A 17,645-nucleotide genomic window follows, 5' to 3' on the forward strand; every position below is an offset into this window, starting at 1 on the left:
CCCCCCGCAGGAGAAGGGTTGGGCCTGTGACCTGGATATGACCAGACCCACCCACCCAGTCCCAGTTCTGGTGAGAGGTGTGAAGTGACGGATGTGGGTCGGCAAGGCAGCGGGTCGCGGAGTTGGTGCAGCCACCACGGTGGCGCGTCCCAGGTCTGCGGTGGGTGTGTTCACTCAACCCTTAGAAGGTCTGGGCCCGGCCCACCTCAGCCGCACATTTCCCAAGAGGAGTTGTGCTCTGGGCTTCAATGTGGAGGTCTCTGCAGCTTACTGCCCGGAACCCTCCCAGCCCGAATGGTCTCGTGGTGGCGTCCAGGTCGACGTGGACTGACTGCCGGCGCCCTTAGGAGCCCATCGGTTGGCTTCATGGAGGCCGCTCAGCTGCCACCAGGCAGCGCTCCTCGGCCAATGTGCCATGCACCAGCCACCAGGAAGAGCTTCTGTGACCCTCGTCTGGTCTCCAGGACACCCAGGCCAGCACCACGCTGCCACCATTTCACCAAAGATAAAAGGAGGTTTTCCAGAGATTGAGAGGTGCAGCAAAGTCACAGAGATACAGTCTGGTTTAGAAACGAGGCCACTAGGTCACCGAAGTCTTTGTGCGCTCTTACCACTGACACACGGTCCCACCATCTGTTCCCCCAACATGGGGCCAGGCAGGCAGTTAATACCAAGCTCATCAGCAGCTCACTGTTGGCCCTGACTGCGTCTCCCCGCTGGATCCAGCATGAATAGAGTTTAAGTGGGGAACGCTTTTCAGCCTAGACCTTCAGATCCTTGCTGCCAACAGTGCAGGGCTGAGAAGTGACTATCAATGACCAGTTCAAGTCAGTCAGATATGGCTGTGACCTTTAGTGTAACTAGAAAAATAAAAAAAAATTTTTGAAGGCCTAAAACATGGGGAACTCCTGGCCTTACGGAGAGAGCCACAAGCTGTTCCCCCATGTGTCCCCTGGGAGCCCCGAGCAGCAGACTGCCCAGAGCCGATTCCCCCTCACTCCTGAAGCAGGCTAGTGGTCCACGTCACCCGACACTCACCACGAAAACGCTCAGAATCTTTCCCAAGCATCCGGCTCACGGCCTCGGTGCTGCAGGCCGTGGGTGCTCACCACGTCAGTCTATGTGATTCAACCCTGACCTCTGGGTAGGAGTTGGGCCAAGCCATCGTGGTGCTGGGACCAAAGAAAATGAGGCCTCAGAAGGCCCAGTCCGTGCAGACAGGAGCTCAGCCTTTGGAACAGATGGTTTGCTTTAGTCTTACAAAGCCACGTTGTCTCATCTAGGGACACCATCTCCGCCCCATACATGAAAGGAATTGGTGCAAGACTCTATGGTTCTAATATTTTTGTCTTCGTATGAATGCTCGTGTTAAAATGCTCAGAGAGGATTGTAAAGCAGCTGGCAGCATTAACTATGACCAGTTCTGCTTTGTTTTTATTCCAGTTTGTTCATATTACCATGCGTATTCCATAAATGTACGAAGAAGGCATCACATGTGCACAGACCTCCAGTTGTAGAGCAACTGGTCTGTATTAGGCTTCCTTTGTGTGAGAAGATACAATGTCACCTACCACTACTATTACTTTTCTTTGTCCATGTTTGTGAATTCAGGCTACATTTTAGCCATTCTGCATATTTTATGAACTGTGAGTTAAATTGCACTCCAAACAGCAAATGAATGAAAGCTAAAGCTAAATCAGTCCATTTTTGTAACGACTTCTGCCTCCACTTGAAATGAAATTAACTTAATAAGTCAAAAATGCCACATCTTCATATTTCTAGAAGAAATTGTTCTAGTCGGGAGGAGGAAAATAAACAAAGAAGTATTTTTAAATAAACATGGAAAGTGTACCTCTCAGTAGGACCAAAAGACACTTTTCTTTGAGTTTCCTCTCTTAGAGTCAGGAGGTTACTTCAGTCCGGAGAAACGTTTTTAAGTTGCCTCTTTGTTTTCTGTCTTTTTGTTTCTATTTATTTTAACTTCAAAGAGTTGTGTCCAAGTGGAATACAAAGTGGGAAAAATTGCTTGGGAAGTCTGGTAAGGAAACATCTTTCATCTGCTGGTGGGAAACCTCGCTCTGGAGTACAAGGGGCGGTCCTCAGCTCTCCGTCAGTTGTCCTTTTATTTAAATGTTATTTAAATAAGCCAGGTACACTCACTCTTATAAGCAACTATAAAGAAGTTTGTTACAGTGACAGTTATGAGACGGAAGTTCCAAGTGTAAAGATAGACTACCTTGGGCTAGGGAGATAGCTCAGCTGGTAGAGTGCTTGCCTTGTAAGCACAAGGCCCTGAGTTCGATCCCCAGTACCACACAAAAAAAAAAAAAAAAAAAAAGATAGACTACCTTTTTCCTGGTTAATTCTGAGACACCAGTCAATCCCTTGGGTCTTGGGCCAGTCACACCTCACACCACCCAGTCCACACCACCATCGACACATTTGGCAACCTTGACCCGTCTTGAGATTCATCCAGAGCCTGCAATGCCCATCATGACACACAGGGCCACTCCCAGGGCCCCTCTGCATCTTCCCACGGTGGTGCTCCCGTGGAACGCACAGCCCCTCTAGCATGATCCGTGACGGGACACTGGCAGTTCTCAGATGTGTCACCGCCCTTTTGGTGTAGACCTCAGGACCGAGGCCACCGGCCCGTAGGACTAGGAATCTCAGATCCTCAGCTTGCCGACGTTGAAGTCACCAACAGGGAGTGGAAGAGAAGGAGATGCTGTACTGTAGCCAGGGAGATGTGCAGAAGCAAAGCAGCTAGTCTCTGAGTATGCCGTGTGTCTGAAGTCTTCCCCAGTGACAGCCTACGGAGGACAGAATCGCCCCCTGAGGAGGGAGAGGGCGGGGTGAGACAGACACCAAGGGCCCTGAAGCCCACCTACAGTTGTATGCTGGTTAATCTGAAGACCATCTCCCTCCCTCTTGGCTTTCACATGGGAAAGAGAAGGGTTTTGCAACCCAGTTAAAGGCTCAGATCACTGAGATACAGGATCCATGTTGCACAAGATGGAATAGAAGAGAACCAGATAAAGTTCGCAAGTCAGAACAGCACCAAAGACAACACCTGGTGGCATTGCCACATTCTCCTCCCCCAGCTAAAACAATAAACAAAGGGACCAGAGCTATAAGGTAAAGGAAAGAAAAATCTGGCTTTCCCCAGGCTCAAAATAAACCCCAGCAGAGCCAAGTCTCCACCACTCTCTCCCACTCGCAGGACCATGGGGGCGGGCACGGCTCTGAGGTTCAGCAGAGTCCCCTGGAGCAGATGCCTGGGGTGCCAGGCTACTCCAAACGGTGTAGGTACTGTGGATTCCACTGTCCAGTTCCACTCTGGCTAAGGGGTCACCTAGGGTTTCAGAGGAAGAACTCAGATACCGGCCAACCCATTAGGACGTCCAGATTATTTACATTTTGGCATGACTGAGTTTCTGAACTCAAATTTTGTTTGTTAAGGAAGAAAGGCAAAGACCATGAGAACACTGGAATCTTTTGGGAGGATCAGACAAAGAAAGGAAGCACCAAAGAGATGAGTTGAGCATGGGAGAGGAACCAACCCAGGTCAGCAGAGCCCCAGAGAGAAGGCAGGGAAGCTCTGTCACCGAGGATCTGTCCCGGAGCCCTGACGCTCTTCTGGGTTTTCCTGGAGAGAGTAATGGCATGTGTGTGCACACCGCTCCTGCAACGCGGTAGATGCTGTGTACTCACTGAGCGAGCCGCAGAAGGTTCTAGTTTTGTTCTAAGCAATGATCAAAACAGGAGGGACAGAATCTGGGGGAACCGAAAACAGAGAGGAGGAATCAGCCCCGAGGCCACCCCTGCAGGCTGGTTCCCAGAGCCTTGCCTTCTTGGGGCCCCTCGCTGTGCTCAGTGCTTGACAAATCCGAGTCCCTGATCTCCCACCAACTCCTCTCATCTCATTAGGACCTTTAAGTTGCACACAGGTTCTCCCACGGTAAATGGAAGAGTCTGGAATTTTAGTCCCCAAGGCTGCAATCCCAATCCCAGGCAGGCTGATTTCCCTGTTGAAAAGTTAAAGCACATCCTCACGTGCACCCGATGACTCCTCTCTGTCATCTTTATTTAGAAAGGTTGTAGACAGAGTGACTAGATCCTCCTGGAAAATTCTAGAAAACCATCGTCTTCAAGTGAGGGCTGCATCCGTCCATAGTGAGTCCCACACACATTTGACTAGCTTTGTCATCATAGAGTCTAATTTTCAAAAATGTATGTGAGAGAAGTAAGACTCGCTTTTCAATAAATATTTGTTGAATGAAGCAAGGTGATCTGAGCCCCGCTCCCGTCTTTGCGGCTGCGCTCTCTATCTGCCGGCTTTAGTTTGGAGCACTCCATGATGGCTCTTTCCCATGCCCTTTTCTATCTGATCGTCCGTTCTTCAGAGGGCTGGAGAGAGCCAGTGTCTGTGTTCAGAGAGTGTTGCAGGGCCATGATTTCACTCACTCCTCATGCAGAGTCTCGGGCCACAGTCCTGCAGTGCTGACTGACCTCCTTGCGCTACACCAGCTGGTGCTGGCTGGAGGGGAGCACGTGCCTGCTGGCCCTTCACATCCAAGGGGCCACTGCGGAAGTGTCAGGACTGGACAGATATGTGGGTGGACATGTTGACCTGCACCCTGCCTGCGATGTAACCAGTTCTGTCTGGATGGTGCTTTATGGCTTTTCCGCTCCAGCATCTTCTATGTTCTTGGGCTCAGACCTGCACCAATGCCGGGGTCCACACCAGGGCTCTTCTCCATGGCAGAGTGGCACGTGAGTGTCCAGAAGGGGAGAAGAAGGGTCTTCTATGCAAAGTTTTGGCAGGTGGTTGGGCCAAGGGCTTCACTGTGGCTATTGGGTTCGGCATGATGCACTGGGTCAGCCCTCTCCAAAAGTCCCACCTCTGAAGGTATCTGAGGTCATGAGCTCCTGTGGAATGGGTGACAATGTGGGAAGTTCAGCCTGGGCTAGAAATGCCTAGCCTCCCTTCCACCACTCAAAAGCAATGGTTGCCCACTCCCCAACCTACCTGTCCTGCCCATCGCCCACCCGTGTCCTTGGAGAGCCACCAAATCTTGGACACTCAACACATCCAGCTGTGTGGTGGCAAGGGAATCCCTCTGCATGGCCCTCTGCGTGGAGGGTGAGGCCTTTGGGAGCACGGTAGAATGTGTGTGGAGGGGTCATCTTGCCCCACAGCATCCGGGGGCACTCTGCAGCCTGAATGGATGCTGCAGAGCTGCTTTCTGCAGGGCTTGCCCTCCCAGAAGCACAATGACTCCCAAGGGCAGCAGCACCAGGGGAACACCAACAGCGAGGCCCCAAATTGCCAGTGCCATAGATAAGGTTGGGTCCCTTAGACCCACTGTTGTATTATGATTACAGATCAGGAGCTCATGGTGAAGTAGAGAATACTGGACATCAGGACAGGACTCACACATGTCCAGAAGCACCAAAGGCAGAACTGATGCAGTAAAGGAAAGAAGCAGGGACATGGGGTACCACCGCCCTCAGTAACCAGGGACCCCACGGATGCCAGAGTTCTCACGTCCCATGTGAATGATAGCACAGTACCTGCACGGAACCCATGCAATCCTCCTGTGGACCTAAGTCACCTCTAGACGGCTGATGAAACCAAACGCAGTGAGATCACTGTGCAGACGGTTGTCACAGTGTCACATCGTGGAACAAGGACAAGGAAAAGTGTCTTCCTGTGTTCAGTGCAGACGCAATTGCTCCCCAGTGTTTTCAACTAGTGATTGGTTGAAGCTGAGGATGCAGAGCCGGCGGCCGCAGGTCAACCAGACATACCTAAGAGGAGATCGGAATGCAATTAACTTAATAAGCAGGGTTTCACAAGGTCCCCGACCTCCGAGTTTCCAAGTTTCAATCAGCACGAAGGGAAAACAGAGAAACACAGGTGGAGGTGGAAGTGCCCCTGGACGAGATGGGAGACCTGGAGTCCTGGCCGCCCCTCGGGGTGGCCTGGGGGCTCTGATGGAGTTCTCTGACCCCTCTGGCAGGACCCCAGCTCCTGCCACCCGCCGCAAGGAGATGCCACCTCCGGGAGTTGAAGAGTGTCTCTTCGTGTTCCCTGTCTCGGAGCTGCTCGACCCTTCTGGAATTCCAAGAGGGAAGAACAGGCAGCATGGCTCTGCCAGGTGAGCCCTGCCGTGTCTTGGGCATCCGCAGACACTCCGTCCCCTGAGACCAGGCTCAGGCAGCCGTCCTCACTGGTGGGACATGTGGTCCTCACAGCTGAGTGGCCATCGCCACTGAAGTGAGGCCAGCTGGACGTGCTGTCCCTCAGCATGGCTGCAGTCCCTGACCCTATTCCACTCTCCCTATTTTCCAGTCTTTTGCTGCCTTTCATCTGACTCGATGGGTCTGTCGCAGTAAAACGTTGGCCCCATCTCCTCCACTCGGGGTCTGTCAGCAGCTACTGATGGAGACCAGGCTACTCCGCCTGTGGAAGACGCAGCGGCAACTGCGGGGAAGTAAACTGCCAGTCACGGAAGGCTCACCTGGGCCTGCAGGGCCGGCTCATTTCCATCCTCAGGGGTCCAGGACACTGGCACCATTTCACTACAGGTCTGTTTAGAGAAGTTCCCCTCGTGCTCTCCATGCAAGCACAGAGCAGCAAAGTCACCACGTTCTGTGGGGAAGCAACAGACCCAAGCCGGGCCCCGATTGGCTCTGTGGAGTGTGGCGCACCCCAGCGCACCCTTGCCAGCCTCTCTTAGGGCTCCCTCTCTACCTTGGAACAGCCCTGCTCTTTTCTGGCCTTCTCCACACTGCAAGAAGATCAAGACATCACATATTTGGATCTCTAGGGGATTGTACCTGTCATGTTAATATGGAGACGAAGTGTCCCCGTGGCGTGGAACTCGGCGCCCATCTTTGCCTCAGAGACCTAGGCTTCAGAGAGGTGCAACGTGACTGCACACTGTCATTCCCGAGTGGCTGGCCTGCTCCATGCACACAACCGGAAACACCATCACTCCGTGGGGACGAATCGAGTCCAACACTGAAACCAGATCCAGAGCAGCGGTGTTTCGGTGGCTGCCTCACCTGCCTGCTCTACAGATTGTGATCATCTGTCCTAAAACTACAACGTTTGCATGCTTTACTCACAGAACACCCACCTTAGGACCCAGCATCAAGATCCCCACGTGTCCAAAGGGCCTTCATGTATCCTCCCGTTGACTCAGATGTCTCCAGACACATCTAGATCAATATTCTGCCACTGAGAAGTAGAAGACTGTTTTGCTTTCTGCTACAGACTTAGAACTGAAAGGAGTACATCACTGAAAGTCGGAAAACCACTTCTATGAAATAGAAATTCCACTTCTATGAAGTTGTGTATTTGGAGCAAACCACTCAATCTCTTTGGTCTTCGTTTCCCACTTACAAAGAGAGACTAGTACTAGTGGTACGATCTAAATCAAAGATAAACAATTCAGACAGGACTGAGCACGCAACAAGACAGGAAATTGGGAGATTGTTGCGTAAGATACTGAGAATGCCTCCCCTTAGGATCCCGGCCTTGCTATTTCCATCAGAGTCCTCTGGCTTTGACTTTGGCCTTCGGATGGTCAAAACAATGGAAGACGGCATATGCTCTCCTCTGAAGTTGATGCGGTGTGGTCAGTAACAGTGTCTCATATGGAGAATCTGCGTAAGTCTGTGCCAGGAACAGGCTGCGGCATTGCCCTAGTCATGCCACATGAGCATCACCATCCCGACACACATCAGTCTCTAAGTTTAGTTTAAAATAAATCTCTCCTCACGTGTTTGGTGTATGTTGAAAGTGATATGAAACTACAGTTGCATATGCCAAGTCTCCGGTGCCGTATTAAAAATTTATATTATGATTACAGACCAGGAGCTCAAAAAAGATAAGACGCTTTTAACTGTATATAAGGTGCATAGCTTGGAAAGTATAACTATGAATAAGATCGACAACCAATAGAAACAGGAAGTCAGACACACAGTCAAAGGTCGGATGCTTCCTCTGACATGCAGAAGCTAGCCCAAAATACAGGGGGAAAGAAAGAAAGGAAAGGAAAGGGGCTGAGAAATTCCATCAGAATAGAAGAGAGCTGGGTGGAGCAGAGGAAGAGGGTTACGGGGAAGGAGGAGGGCAGGTAAGGGAAGCCAGTGCATGGCTCTGACCTGGCCCTCTGTACGTGTGAACAGACCCCAGAGAGTCTCAGCACCATGTTCATCCATAGGACACTCATTTTAAAAACTACATAAGTAAAGAGCAGAAAGGTCAGTGGAGAAGAGGGAGGGGAACGGAGGAGGAAGGAGGGGAGGGAAGTACTGGGGACAGAAGTAGAAGAAATTCTATTCCATGCTTCTATGTTTCTGTCAGAATGAGTCCTAATGTTATATAAAACTAAAAAGAACCAATAAAATAAATAAACAATAAAAAAAGAAGTACAAAGAGAATACTTCACCTGCATCGCCATTGGAGTACAATTGCATCCTCCTCAGGCTAAACACAGGTTGATAAAATTTAAATAATGCAAAGACAGAATAATGGATACTAGGTTATGTCAAATGCATACCGAATTGTTAGTTTACCCACGGTAGCCAATAAAATCATCTTCAAAGACTATAGAAAGCAAGCAAGCGAGATCAATATTACTGTGGCTTACGACGACATATTCAGATGGCAGGTTGTCACTCTAGATGGTCATTTGAGGTGGAACCTTAGTTTCATTTTGTCACAACATTCAGTGAATTAAAGTAATGAAGTTCTTGGGTCATCTGACATGTGACTCATTATTTCAGGACCAATCTATTACTTACTCATATGACATAGGGTTTCTCAAAGTTTTTTCATTATTACTCCCCAAAGAGCCTTTGAGAACACTTTTTTCCTCATTACCTTCCTCCCGTTGGGATGTAGGTACTGCGGATTCATTTTACATCTGGTTCAGTACTGTGTTTCTTTGGAGGGTCACAAATCACGGTCACACCTAAGTTTTTCACACACGCCCCAGGATGGGAAAAATTCCCAACCCTGGGGGAGCCGTTTTGCCACAGTTGAGAACGCATGGTCTAACCTAAGCTCCTTCTTGTCAGCGAGTTCCTTTTTTAGGGCAAACTTGTGAGTGCTGAACTATACTCACGCATCTGATAAAATGGGAAAGACTGGGGTCCAGCCAGCGTAAGTAACCTGCCCTAGGTCACACAGCCAAGAGGCTTGTGCACAGCAATCTGGCTCCTGAGCAATCACGTGGTACCGACTTTGTGTCAGATACCTGTTGCTTCTCGAGGTGCTGCGGAGGAATCCAGGGCCTGTGCTGGGTGAACACTCTACCACCGAGCCGCATCCCCAGCCCCAACCAGGTCTGAGCATTGCGCCTGGTGCCATGCCAACCTCTGGCAGGCTGGCCTCCGATGCCAGAGTTCCCGTGTCTTCCTACTGGAGCCCTGTGCCACCGAGGCTCAGGTGGCGCTGGCTCAGAAAGACTCCTCCTTGATGGTCTGATCTTATCCTGCCGGAGAAGCGCCCTTGATGGGAGAAGGATCTTGGGGAGGAGAGAGGAACAACATCCAGCTTCCTTCTGTCCTCGAAGAGTCAAAAACTCCAGTGGAACAGATCAAGCCACTAGAGACCAGCCTCCCAGCAAGAGCACTCTAGGAGTCTCAGCAAGTGCTGGGCACGTCTCCTCTCTGGTGCTGAGTCCTCAGCCTGAGTCTCCTCGTCATCTTCCCAACCACGGTGGAGGCGCTGGTGGCAAGCTGTCATTCCCATGCACCTGTCTGCACTTTTGCATGGCTGCAGGGTGTGCCTGGCATTCAGCAGCTGCTCGGTCCCCGTGGGATGACCAGGGATGGAAGAAGAATGGCAGGCTCGGCAGCACCTCGCTGGTGCTCTCCCCCACCAGGAAACTGGAGAGGAGTGGGACATGTGGCATTTCATCTCTTAGGCCCTGATGCACCTGCTTAATTTTCAGTATGGAGTCTGTTGTAGTTAATGTGTTTGTAAAAAAGTACAACTCTCAGGTGTGAGCCTCCCGAAGGCTTCCTCAGGGTGGTTTCATTACCTCTGCTTCTGAGAGCTGCACAGGATTGTTCACAATGTTTACGTCTTTACCATTGACCGCAGCCTGCTAGGCAAAGCTGAAGGCCTGGCTCAGGTGTGCGGTGGAGTGGAGCACAAGGGAACAGGTCCCGGGCTTCGGGACGTCCAGTCTGCAGGGACTTAACCTATGTCACAGGCCCGGCACCCACGTCCAGCGTGTTTTGAGAAGCGTTCTATTCCTGCTGAGGCTTCCCAGCCTGAGGACGCACAAGCTGCAGAATGCTTTCACACATTCAATAGGAACACATTTGGGTATTCATGTTTGAAATGCTCTGACCCTTCTGAAACATATCCTTTTCTTCAAGAAAAGAAAAGCCTCGCATCTCTGAAATTCCAGATGGTTTGCATGATGTCAACTTTTGCAAGGCCTGTGTTAGAAAATCAAGCCGTGGCACAGGTTTGTGGGGCTTTGGCCCCTGCACCTCCCAGGCCTACGATGACAGTGAGCTCACAACTGCTCCACTGCTCCATGCTCCCTAAAAATTGCGACACCCTGCTGTGAAGACCAAGCTGAACTGATCAACCCAGCACCATTCCCTGCAAAACACAACCGATGACATTGGCTTCTGGTCACAGTTCCTATGGGGAACCGTGGGTCAGGAGCAGATCAGTGGAGCCCCAAGGAGAAGACCATTAGTAATCATGCTGCGGGCCGAGCAAAGCACAAGAGTTCTTCCTTTATGCTTTTTCTACTTCCAACCAGTTGCATACGGGCCCTCCGAATATTCTATCACACCTGGGGACGCCCATCAGGGGTTCTCCCATTATCACCTGGACGGTGCACCCAGGCTCCTGCTCCAGGCTGGCGTGCTCACACCTCATCTGGGAAATTCCTTGTGCTCGTGGCTCCACATTCTGAGCTGATTTAAAAACAGCTTTATCACTTCCCAGTCATGGCCTCTTCCTAATCCTATCACTCTGAACACATATTCACAGATAACCACTCTCAAACAAATCTATATTTTTTCATTCTTCTTCTTCTAAAGTGGGTACATTCATACACTAAGTACACTCAGTAGCCAGGCACAGTTCTGCAGCCTATAGTCCCAGTTCCTGAGGAGGCTGAGGCAGGAGGATCTCTTGAACCCAGGAGTTCAAGGCCAGCCTGGGCAACTTAGATCCCATCTGAAAAGAAAACAGACAGAAGTCATGCAGAAAGTGAGCCCTACCAGGAAGACAATTCTAGCCATTCTCAGCAGGCAGGAGTCCAACTGGGACATTTCTGGACTGGCCTTGTTCAGAGTCCAGTATCTAAACCTATGATGCCCTGATGGGGAAATATACCAGCAAATGAATCCCACACTGCCAGCCTCATTCTGGCTGTTTACACCACACCAGTAAAACCAGTTGGAAAAACAAGACATTGAAACAACTTGAACATCAAGAAGATGCCAAATTACAGCTGGCCCCTGGCTTTAGTCTTTCTTATTTATATAACAAAATCAAATAATTACTGAAGTGAATGTATTAACTAATTGTTCTGCTAATGTGTAATGAATGGCCTTGATATTTTTCAATTACTACCAACAAAGCTGCTTATAGGAAAACACCTGCCACTCAACCTCCTCTGTTGTTTGCGTGTTTCAAATATTCCCTGGGACTGAAAGGCATCAAGAGAAAGAGCTGCAAAACCTCAACGTGGCCTAGTGTCCTCTGTGTGTGCTTTTTTTGGTACAGGCTGGTGTGTGTTCTTGGTGACAAGGCCCATGTTTTGCCTAAGCAGGTAATTAGTGCTTATATCATTTCCAACTGCCCAACGTTTGCAAAGAAATCAAATTCTTCATTTGAAATGAAAATCTGATTGCCTCTTGGGAGACATTCAAGTCCTACAAATCACTGTGGGATACCCAAGCCAGGCAACCGGGATAAGCAATGCTCAGAAAGAAAGGTTCAGAAAGAGGAAGCAGAGCAAGACTGCCCAGAAATACTCATGGGATCAAAGGCATCATTTCCAGGATCTTCTGTTGCCCACACAGGGACTCTGATCTTCACAACTGCAAACAGAGGCACAGTTGACTCTCAGGATGCCCTTGTGAGCTAGCAGTTGGTATGTGCTCTGATTCCCCATATCAATGATGGAAAGATGCTAATGATGGTAATGAAAATGAAAACCCATCAAACTGCTTCAGCACCATCACACCAAAACACCCGTGACTTTTGGGGTCGGGGCACTGGAAAAGTGGAAACTGTCAAATGCATTCTCTTCTATTTCACTATCATAATGAAGTCAAGATCCAACTAGTTTTGAAAGTCTAATGACTAAGCAGTTGAATTACTGCTTTGTTCAAAGGGGCAGAAAACCCTCTTGGGGAGTCAGGCATTCGTGTAAAGTGTTTTATTTAGGAAAAACCCTAGCAGGGCTGAGTCAAGCAATGTTCTCTACACCCTTCTGATGCCTGCTCTTTATCCCAGGAGAAGAGGTGGCCTGACATTAGCTTAGGAGCCCATTAACCTGGCCTGGGAGAAGTGAAGTCTCCTCTACAGAAGGATCTCCCAGGTAAACCCGGTGGCTTTGAACTAGCCCTCCAGGGAATTCAGGACTAGGGAGGAAGATGTTTCTCCCTCAAAGTCTAAAAGGCCAAAGTAAAAACACCCCTCTCCCAGACCACAGGACATAAATAAAATCATCCTGGTTGTGGTTATTAGATGTGTGCCGGAGGACTCAGGGAAGGGGACTAAGGGAGAGTTTCTCTGAGATTTCCTCCGTGTTTCAACAAGTCCTCCTCCTCCTGCAAGCGGGTGGAAAAAGAGAAAGGGCTCCTGCTGCCTACATCTTGCTCCTCACAGGTCGGGGCCTGTGGCAGGGCTCCCCAGAGCACTCTCGGCTGCAGGGGCTGCACAGCGCTGCCCAGCAGTTTTGCAGATCTCTACTCTGCTCTAATCTCTCTCTTTCTGGCACGTGTGTGTGCAGGAGCACACCCACCGCCCAACTTTAGCCGGCCCACTTAGCCTAGCTCCCACTTCAAACCTGCAGCCTGGCGGGGCGGGCCCTTGTCACCCATTTGGAGGCACTTTTCAACTGTGAGTCCATGCCCAGGCGGTGAGGCCCGGAGGGTGAAGGGCACATTTTCTTACTTGCAGACACAGTAAGAAAATGCAGTCTTTGGGAGTCCCAAAGACTGTGAGCACCTCATGGGGATGGGTGGGGAGGAAGCGCGAATGCAGTGGGCAGCGGAGCAGGAGGGGAAGGATCTGGGGAAGAGGAGGTAGAGGGAGAGGGGGAAGGTAAAGATGGGCGACGAGGAAGGGAAGGGCAGGACGAGGGAAAGGAGGAGCAGGAGGCGAACAGAGAGGAGGAGGAGGAGGAAAAGGAGGAAAGATAGGAGCGCGTTCGGCCAGAAGGTCCTGAAGGGCCCTTGTGGGAGGAAAGGAGGAGGGGAAGAAGTGGGGAGAGGAGTGGGAGGAGGAAGGCTGGCTGCAGGAGCCACACCAAGCGGAGGGCGATGGGCGTGGCCAGCGCCCTTCCTCGCCCCGCCCCGGCCCGGCCTCCGAGGCCCCGCCCCCGGCCCCGCCCCGGCCGCGGCCGCCCCGCCGGCGGCGCTGGGGAAATATGAAGAGGCGCGGCGGCGGCGGCGGCCACTGCAGCTCGGGGCGGCGCGCGCGGCGGCCGGGGCGGGACGCGGGCCCGGGCGCGCGGAGGCCGGGGCGGGACGCGGGGAGGCCGCGGCGCGGACGCGGGCCGGGCGCCCACCGGGGCCCGCGGGGCATGGGGCGCTCTGCCCTCGCCTGAGGCCGGAGGCCGGCCTGGCCGCCCGGCAACTGGCCCTGCACGCGCCCCGCGCCCGCCTGCCCCGCGGAGGGAGCGCAGAGCGCCGCGGGCTCGCGGGACGCGTCGCGGACTGAGGCCGCGTAGCGCTGGAGATGTCCTGTCCGCGCCGCCTGCTGCTCAGCTACCTGTTCCCGGCCCTCCTGCTGCACGGTGAGTACCGCGGGAGCCGGCTCCGCCGCGCGGTCTGCACTGCCCCTCGCGGGCCGGGGACTGCCCTGCGCGCTGCGGCCCCAGGGGTCCCTGCCGGGTGCCCGGGCTCCCGGAGCTGTTCTGTTGCCCAAGTGTTCTTTCTGGAAGGGCGCAAACGTCGCCCGCACCGACGCCTGTGTCTCCAGAATCTGTTACGTCGCGTCCGAAGGAAAACTTTTATCCTCCCGGTCGACTTTTCAGACTGTAGACTGTCACGAAATCGTAGGCTTTGCGATCCTGTGTCCAAAGTGTCAGCGCGCAAGGGCTCTTGATGCGTCCGAGCCTTTATAAGACTGAAAAGAGAAACCATGATGGTTAAGGGGAGGACACCGCTTAAGGGGAGGACATATCGCGGTGCCCTGCTGTCGGAGGACTAGTATTTGTCGTCTGTGTGCACTTTGGCTCTCTTTTGGAAGGTGATGTGCGGTGGCCTCCGCTGGGTCCTCAAGGGAACTTGTGGTAGCCAGGACCTGAAAACCAGTTTCCTAAGGTTCCGCGTCCTGGCGCCCTGTTTCCCTCGCTGGATGGGGTTTTGTGTGTGTGTGTGTGTGTGTGTGTGTGTGTGTGCTTCCCATGCATGCCACACTTTCTGGGGAGCGTTAGCCCTTGAATAGAGTTCCAGAAATTGCACTGAGCAATAGAATACAAATGCATTGGGAGGAAGACCGTAGATTTTGTGCAGGTCAGTGTTGATATTTGCCACGGCCATTGCAGCACACAATGTGCCAGACAAGGTGTCCTGAGCAACTGACATCTCAAGAGTGACCAGTAATCTCCTTCCTCTGCACCCACCACAGCCATCTCAAAAGTTTGCAGCCGGCTCTGACTTCAGAATGCTGTAGAGTCAGAACTGAAAAGCAGGCTGTGGACCCCCCCAGAGGATCAAGGAAAGGGAAGAGAGTTTAACCCACAAGCTGCTGGGACATGTCTTTGTAGTTGTGCCGGCAGTGGGAGGCTCCTGTAGCTCCCAGGCCCTGTGAACATGTCTGGTTGGGCCAGACCTGCTGATTGCCAAGGTGTGCTCTGAGCCCCAGCCATCCCATCACTCTAAGAGTCGGGTGGAAGCTGGCAGTTCAGAGCAGAGGAGAGAAGGTGTAATTATAGGGTTGGGCTCCTAGGCCCATCTGCTTAGAATTACAGAGCAGTTTTAATCTTTGGCTGAAACATGAAACAAATCAGAGCCAATGAGCAGATCAAACAGCAGCTGCCACACACACAAGAAAAAACAGAGATGAAGCAGGCGAAACTGGCCCCTTTAAAAGAATTGTAGTATCCATGGAGAAGAAGATCATATAAATGAAAATTCAATTCAAAGAAGAGAAATTCCTTAGAAATTTGGCATAAACAGAACTCTTTGCAGACGAGCACTGCCTGTCCAACTGCAGAGTGATCTCCGTGCAGCCTGGCTTCCTCTGAAGGTTTCCTCCCTCCTTGGAGAGGTGGGGGTTGTTGTTAAACTCCTCCCTACCAGTCCAAACTGGGATGCGATCGATAGCTGGCAGCCATCAAGAGCCTGAGCATAGCCTCACGTGTCCTCCAGTCTGGTACAACCAAAAATCTCTCAACTTTGAGTCTAGAGTCTGGTAGCTCCTTGGAGTCTGGGGACAGCCTGCCTGGTGGTACTGGGAGGGGTCATGGTGGTCATGCTGGAGCAGGGGTGACTGGAAGACGAAGTCTGAGCTATGGATGGGAGCAGCATGGAGCCAGACTGTGTGTATGGGGATGGGGAATTAAAGATAGAAAGGGAGGTTTGCAAGTTTAATTGGGTTAAACTTGACATGAGTTAACCTACCAAAAGCAGCCACAATTTGAAAATAAATTTGCAATGACAAAATTCTTATAATGAAAGTGCCCAAGATCTACTTAGGCCCAGGAGCTTTGGAGTTCAATGTAAGAGGTTAGCAAGAGGGAATAGTTGTTCAGTTTATGAATCCTCAGGATCTCAGAAAGGTTTGCCTTAATTTGCTAGATACTGTTGAGCACTAGAAAAAGAAATGGATATCTCTGCCTCCCGATTTTTACTTGATTGAAGTAGTTTGAACAGAAAAAGTTCTCAACTTACCTAACCCTGGGAATGGTTTCGGGGAGCACGTCTGCTCAACAGAGGGGTTCGCAGGCACTAAGACTTCTGTAGAAGCAGATGAAGCTCAACCATTTGTGTCAATGGACACATGTCTCTCTGGGGAAAGTTCTGTAACCTCCTTAAAGTAGCTTAATGACTTTTCCTGATAAGTAGGCACTTGATTTCTGGAACCCTGTGATACCATTTGTCTATTTATTTATACTAACTTTGTAGATGAAATCAAGTGTCCAATGTTTCTGATTGTACTTTTGACAAACTTTAATAAATCTCTCTTCAGACATGCACATTTACGGATTGTTACAGTGACAGGTCCGGTCAGTGAGATTAAAAAGCTCACAAAGCCAGGTGAGGACACGGGTGATACCGTCATGTGTGGCATCAAGTCTTTGTTGGAATTCCTGACCACGTCTATTTCAATTCATTGCGAGTCATAAATCACCCCTAAGTCCTGTTGGTGAGTAAGTTAAGCTCTGGCAGGATTTGAGCCTGGTGTTTATTTTTGCTTTTTTAAAACACTGCATATGTCGGGCAAGACCCAAGTTCAGAATGTGTTGGCATGAAAGTATACACGTCGCCGTTGCTCTCCTCTTCTTCACTCTGGAAACAATTGCATTTCTTAATCCAAATAAAACCTATCGAGTGTCATGAAAGCATGCAGCTGGAAGATATCCATTATCACTGTTTTCTTTGCTTGGATGAAAAGCTGCGGATGTTCAGATGAATTGTAAAAATCAGTCAGCCCCAGAAAGGCAGATTAGCAGGAGGTGTCCGGAGTACGTGTGTAAGTGGTGTTCGGACGCACAGCCAGGCGCGACCTCTCGGTTTGGGGGTCCTGACGCAGGGCCACATGGCCTTTCCTGCAGTGTGCACTCTGGAGGTGACACTGACCTTTGGGGTGGAGAGGTCTTCCGCTCTTCCCTTCACTCAGGCCTCTCTGTCCGGATGTAAAGACTGAGCAGACCACCATCGAAACGAGAAGAAACTTCTAAATGGGGCAAACTAGCATTTTCTGAAACACTGTTTTCTTGAAGATAGTTTTTGTAGCCAAGAAAGCATGTCTTCCCCACACCTTTTCCCCTCTTTTCCACAGAAGAAAAGGAAATCTTGGAAAGGAACCTGACTCCTTGGTGCGCGGGCGGTGAAGGCCTTGGGCCTGGACTGCTTCCGACGTGGTTTGGGAGCTCACGGCCGCTTGCCTGCTCCTCCCCCTCAGTAAGAGAAGAGCTCGACACAGGCGGGCAGGGGGCCTGGAACCTGCTGCTGAGGGGCACACCTGATGCAGTCCATCAAGGTGAACCGTGAAGCACTTCAGACTGGAAATCGCCAGCGGCCTGCTAGCAAAGGCCCGTGGCCCAGGGTGCCCGCAGCAGGCGGGTCTCAGCAGGCTCCACGCCTGGCGTTGAGCCATTACAGGGAGCCGCGGGACGGCCTGTCGCCGTGGGCAGGCGTGAGTCCCTACAGAGTCAGGATTTCTGTGGGCTGCTCACTGGGCAGCTTTGCCC

At 51.3% G+C, this 17,645-nt stretch overlaps 1 protein-coding gene across 1 annotated transcript in view; it reads left to right on the forward strand.

The window, feature by feature from the left end:
• Nucleotides 1–13,674: 13,674 nt before the first annotated feature.
• The window catches only part of Apcdd1 (APC down-regulated 1), a 30,870-nt gene continuing 26,899 nt past the window's right edge, over nucleotides 13,675–17,645 (forward strand). The window contains exon 1 of the mRNA XM_047526771.1: nucleotides 13,675–14,021. Coding sequence (XP_047382727.1) covers nucleotides 13,964–14,021 — 58 coding nt within the window. The 5' untranslated portion in view covers nucleotides 13,675–13,963. The remainder of the gene's footprint in view (nucleotides 14,022–17,645) is intronic.

Source organism: Sciurus carolinensis, chromosome 15, assembly GCF_902686445.1.
Source record: "Sciurus carolinensis chromosome 15, mSciCar1.2, whole genome shotgun sequence".
Lineage (NCBI taxonomy): Eukaryota > Metazoa > Chordata > Mammalia > Rodentia > Sciuridae > Sciurus > Sciurus carolinensis.